Source organism: Trachurus trachurus (genome assembly GCF_905171665.1).
Source record: "Trachurus trachurus genome assembly, chromosome: 13".
NCBI classification, from domain to species: domain Eukaryota; kingdom Metazoa; phylum Chordata; class Actinopteri; order Carangiformes; family Carangidae; genus Trachurus; species Trachurus trachurus.
This window is the reverse complement of record NC_139892.1, coordinates 26,340,466-26,346,525: the sequence shown is the minus strand read 5'-3', so window position 1 is coordinate 26,346,525 and position 6,060 is coordinate 26,340,466. Positions and strand designations below refer to the sequence as shown.

At 43.2% G+C, this 6,060-nt stretch overlaps 1 protein-coding gene across 1 annotated transcript; it reads right to left on the bottom strand.

Moving 5' to 3' along the window:
- Nucleotides 1–643: 643 nt before the first annotated feature.
- Nucleotides 644–2,746, bottom strand: lpar6a (lysophosphatidic acid receptor 6a). The gene has a single exon (XM_083985386.1). The coding sequence runs from the start codon at nt 2,321–2,323 to the stop codon at nt 1,223–1,225; it is 1,101 nt and encodes a 366-aa protein (XP_083841512.1). The 5' UTR covers nt 2,324–2,746; the 3' UTR covers nt 644–1,222.
- Nucleotides 2,747–6,060: the final 3,314 nt, after the last annotated feature.

Below are 6,060 nucleotides of genomic sequence, written 5' to 3'. Positions count from 1 at the left end.
GTTGCTGCCTGACTGTTAGAGTAGTCTTACTTTGTTGATCAAAGGCATCCTGATTTATTGTGCAGCAGCACTGACTGTTCTGTTCCGGTGCACAGGACCGGCCTTGTCGATTACCATATCTATAAAAAACACCACGTCCTTGTGGGGGAGGAAAACAACATTTAACAGGATGATAAAATAGAATTCCTATCTAGGTCAAATTAAACATAAAAGACACTTCACTGCTTCAGCTACTGTCTGGTACCAAGTGATCCACTCTCTGTGCGTCACCAAATCACGGTGGCTTTACAGTAAAGTGCTTCTTACACATCACATTTACATATTTACTGTTTGCCTGATTTTTCCCTCAGTTCCATTAATAAATGCTTCCTCTTCCCCATCAGTGGTTGCCACACAGGAAGCTGGCACGACACACCCCAGTGGGAGTCACAGAGACTCACCAGACGCTCCACTTCCACTTTTTTAAAAACCTCCTCATTTGCATGTAGGACAAACAGAAGTGCAGCAGTTACAGCTTGGTTGCAATTAACAAGCTGCTGCATTGTGCGTGTTCAACAATGAATTGCATATCAGTGTCAAAACATACAAAATGTTTCACTTGTTTTAGACAGTACATGACTTTTATTCATTACTGTGGCATGAGTGCAGTATCTGGAATTCCATGTCAGTGCATTTAATGGCAGTTAACACAATTTAATACAGACTATAATGAAATGCCGCCAGAACAAAGAAAGGCACTGTGACCTATTTGTAATTCACAATTAACACAAAACAACAACAAAACAAGCCGTACTGTACACTTTATAGCTTGATATAACTTTATGTTAATTTAATAGATACTATTCTACAGTTAGCACCACAACTTACCACGGAAATGTTCAGATATACAGGCACATGTAGCATTCAATATCATAACTGTCCTGCTGTTCAGTGATCACATTCCCTTCCAGGTCACTGGCAGAGTAATTGTGCTTTACACAATGTCCATAGGGGAGGGGAATTAATAAGTAGTAATAAATAAAGGAATAAATCCACAGATGCGAACAAGGGATCTTGTAGCAGTAATACTGCAGAGCAGAGGTCCAAACATTTGCCCTGAGATGAAGACTAAGATCAGATCATTTTACCTTGGCATGTGCTTCACAAAGCACTCCAAAATAAAATCCATTCCTCTTGTCTCACAGTTGTTTGTCGGTTTATGGATTTTAATACAACCCCACGGTCACACTGAAGACTCATTATGAAAGACTTTAGCTTTCAGGTTCTTCAGGCTGCAGTGCAGGTTAGAGCTGGTCTCCGACTGCAGGGCCTCAGAGAACTTGGCATCATACGTGCGGTTAACCATAGACTTCCTCTTGATCGAGTTCTGGATGGTCTCCGAGGTGAAGTAGTAAACAATGGGATCAAAGCAGCAGTTGGATACAGCAATGCAGAGGGCTACTGGGTAGATGGTTCGGACCACAGACTCCACATAGCAGCCTGTCAGAGTTTTGGTGCGGACCAGAGCGTAGAAAACCAAGTTTACATTGTAGGGGATGAAGCAAAAACAAAAAATACAAAGGTGTACAATTATCATGCGCAGGATCTTTGTTTTGTTCAGCTTCCCCCCACGGCTGATGGTTTGGGGGCGACGCAGGGTCTGCAACACCATTATGGAGCAACATACGTTCAGTAGCAGTGGGATGATAAAGCCCACTGTTTCTATGAAGATCACCACCTTGGACAGGTGGGACTTCCACTGCTTGGAGGAGAAGTTCTCGAAGCAGAACGTAGCGTTAGTTTTGTTTCTCTCTTGCGAGGTGGTCTCTAACATGAACCCTGTGGGGAGGCTCCCTGACAGCACCAGCACCCACACAGCAATGCACACTATCTTAGCATTGCGTTTAGTCCTCAGCGTCCTCGAGCGAAAGGGGTGCACAATGGCTAGGAAGCGATCCACGCTGATGCAGGTGAGGAAGAGCATGCTGCCGTACATGTTGGTGTAGAACAACGAGACGGAGACCTTGCACAGCGTGCTGCCAAAGGGCCAGTTCTGGTTGATGAAGTAGAAGACCCTCAGAGGCAGCGTGCAGACAAACAGCAGGTCAGACACAACCAGGTTAATCATGTAAGTCGTGGTCTCATTCCTCAGCTTCAGAGAGCAGAGGAAGATGTAAATGGCCACAACATTGGTGATCAGCCCCACCACAAACACAATGCTGAAGATGGTGCTGTACAATGGGTACTTGAAACCATCGTTCTTGTTGCAAGTAGAAATGTTAGCCGAGTTATTGTCCGTCCACGGTGTGGTGAGACCGAAATTCGAGGGGGTGGTGTTGTACATTCTGAGAGACAAAAGTGGAAGGATGAGGGGTGTCTGTTATGTAATAGCTATATAATGAAAGGGCTACCCCATACAACAAATCCACCATGAATGGAGAGAAAGGCACAGAACAGGATGCACTGAAAGACACTCAAAAAACTTTCTTCCATCACCAGTGTCCACGCTGGAGAGGACTGCTGTGCATGGCCAACACAATTCCCTCTTGTGTCTTGATGTAAGTTATTTTGGGGGTTACCTCATGTTGAAAAGACCCCTCTCTAGAGGACAGACATTCAGGCTGGAGTGTCCTCCCCTCCCCCCTGCGCTGTCTCTCCACCAGGCTGTGCCCCCACGAGTTGCGGACTGAGCTTTACTTACTCAGATAAATCAGTCAGACAGAGTGTGTGTCCCCAGTTTCACTCAGGAAGTCCCCAACCACCACAAGCTGCTGGCTCCACAACAGAAGTGATGGCATATCCACATTCAGGTCCGTTAGAATTTGTCCTCATGGCAAAACTCCTTCGCTTTGACAAGATTCAGTCCAGTGTTTTTGTCCTTTTCAGTCCCTCCACAGCAGCACTGTAGTCTTCAGCTGTCCTCCTCTCACAAGGTCCTGACCACTAACCACAAGGCTTCTCCTCAGTAGCAGAACTGAAGCTGGAGCTCTCTGTGTCACAATGTGAGTGCGCCTGTTTGTCCCCAGGGTCTGTTTCCTGTCCCCCCTCTCTGTTGCTTTCTTTCAGACTGACTGAGTCACTCAGTTTCTACTTCTCTGTCTCTCTTTCTCTGTTTGTCTCTCTTGCTGACAGCCTCAGGGCTTTAGCCCAGCACGCCTCATCCTCAGAGTTTCTACTTCTCCTTTGTGCCTGTATGGGGTAGACAGTTTTTGTACTTTGAGTGGAGAGCAGCTGTAGTAACTCCTCCCACTGCCTCCAGCCCAGCTCCTCCCACTCCTTTGTCTGCTCTTACAGTTAAAGAACAAGCCAGAACAACACTAAGGGAATTCATCAAGATTTTGTCATATGCTCTTGATGAATGGATACATGTTCAGAATGAACATTTTGAGATATTCTTACTATAGCTGCAAATAAGAAAAAAATAAAGATGTATTATTTAAGCAACACTCATAACTGGGCTTATTTTAAAGCTGGTTTTCATCGACTTAAAACAACAATACAACAATTAATTTTTAACACAACTTTATGACAATCTTTGGAAAGGTCTTATCCTTCATAACTGTGAGTAATGATCACAGCCTTCAATATAAAAAAAAATATATTCTTGTGTTCAACCCATCACCCCATCAATGGTGAAATATAACTACAAATATCCCTTAATAACTTGATCTTCTCCACTACACCACTGTTGGAAATACTCACTTCACTTCATTGAATTTACATGGCAGCTTTCGTCTAGTAAATTTGCAGTCAAGTTATAAGCTAATAATAACAGTACAATGATGTGAAACCATTTTTTCTGCATGGGAGTTCCTTACTTCTTTTAATGCTTTTGTACCTCAGTTATATTTTGAACACAGCGGCATTTATAGTATTGTAATTTGTTACAATATATATATATTTTTTTAAGTGCAGTGACACATATGAAAAAATCAAACTTAAAAACATTTTTTTAAACTGCTGTTAGTGTTTGATTTGTCTTATCTTCTTCAGGGGCAGGGGGTCAGAAGTGCCTATGGGTAGGTCAGTAAACCTGCATTAGCCTGAGGTGACTGCCTCCGCAGGTCTGACTGGAGCTTACAAGACAAGTGAACTGTCTCCTAGTTGTTTCCTGCCTGTGTGGGCAGCGGCTCTGCTAAAGAAGAACAGGGTTTTATTCAGGAACAGAGAGCTTTCTCTGTGTGCACGGGCTTTTTCTTCTGCCCATGTCCATGTGTGCCCACAGCTTTCTCCTCTCAGGGTTCCACTGTGAAACTATAGCATTCAAGCTCTCTCATTGAACAGAAGCTCTTAACTTGGCAGCCAGTTGAAACACTGGGGCCTTTGTCGCTCAGCAGGGAAGTATCTCAAGTTTATAAATAATCAGTCTCAGACAACTTGAAAGTGCTCTCAGCTATTTGATTGGCAGCATTGTTGAGTGGATACTGTAATTTGTTTGAATATGTTTGTGTTGGATGGTTGCTACAGTTTCAAGAAGGAAGTACACTAACTGGATGGGCTTCCTGTCACTACAAAAAATCATAAACAAAAGCAGTTTTTTCTTCTGCCAAATCCACTCTTTGTACCTACATTTGCATAGAATCAAACAAACAACGATCATTTGTTCAGCTGCTTTTTATTGCTTACAATAATTTCCCCCACCGTGTGGAACTGACTCCAGTGATACAAACGTGTTTGCTCTTGTTTGGTAACATGACACTAATCCAGAGACGGTTCATTCTGACTTCACAGACTCACCAACAATAGCCAAACAAATGAAGGAAAAAATCTTGCAGAGAATAACAGAGACATTGGGTGTTTTATGGTCAGTGTCCCTCTCTTTGTCAGCCCGCAACAAAATAAACACCATCAAGGCTGGAGCGAAATGTTCAAGAAAAAAGAAAAAAAAACAACTTGTACTATTGTCTTTGACTCACAAAATAGTTCCATCTAGCACATAAAAACAAGCTCTTCACATGCAAGTATGTGGCTGCTAAACAAAAACATGTGCTTGAAATCCCTGGACTGTTAAATTTCTCACAATGCCAGGAAATCGTCTGGCACCCCTGAAGGCCAAGACATGAATGCCTTCGAATAATTGAGCAAATGCCTGAGAAGGATAGTAGGTGACATAATGTTGTTGTGTAATGATCATCAACGGGCAGCCAGAGTTGGTTTCCAGTTCAAATTTTACAAATCATGGATGCACCATGAATTCAAGTTGAACCCTGCATGTTTGTGACCCAACATAGACTGAAGTTTACTTCATGTTTCCTATGAGTTGATGCACACTTGAAATCCTCTATAAGACAGAGATAGTTACAGGTGAACCTCACTGAACTGGTGACACATCCAACCAGCCTTGGGTGTGTTTTGGTCATAAGACTGAGACAGCTAATTAAATGTGTCTCAATGACTTGATCCTTCAGCATCAGACGTCTTTGTGTGTGATCAGTGCAACATGAAAAACAAGCTGTCAAAACGAAAGCTGCTCAAGAAATATCCAAACTTGGCAAAAGGGATGTTTCCAATTCACAGTGACTCAAAGCGTCTCAGACTGATTCTCTCATGTTCACCTTGGATACAGAGGCTGCACCAAGGCTGGATTGGCATCAACAAACAAACAACAAGTCAAACCAGCGCAACCCAACAGAACTGCGGTTCATACACAACCCCCCACACCCCGCTTGAGGCCAAGGAAGCGTTCCAGGACTGCAACAGCAACAAAAACTCTTCAGTGAGCAGACACCAGGAGCCCGACATGAGTTTCTCTCTCACTTTCTCTCTCACACACATACACATAACAAACCCATTCAGTTTAACTGAAATGCATCTGAAACTGCTAAGAGTGGGAACAAACGCCACAAAAAGGAAGAGGTGGCATCATTAACATTCATGTGAGGAAAAGCTTGCATGCGAATAGAAATGTTATAATCTTCTTTTGGACAGTCGATGTGCACCTGTGGTTTCACTGGTGTCAAAATTAGAACTAAAATAGACACTTGACATTTGGAAAACGAAAAGAAAGAAACAAAGGAAGTGTGGTGTGGTTCTTTGAAGGGCAGAGTGTTCCCCCCACAAGCCTTATCAGCTCGGGGGCTA

Coding starts and splice junctions, on each gene's coding strand:
- lpar6a (XM_083985386.1), bottom strand. CDS start 2,323: ATGTACAACACCACCCCCTCGAATTTCGGTCTCACCACACCGTGGACG.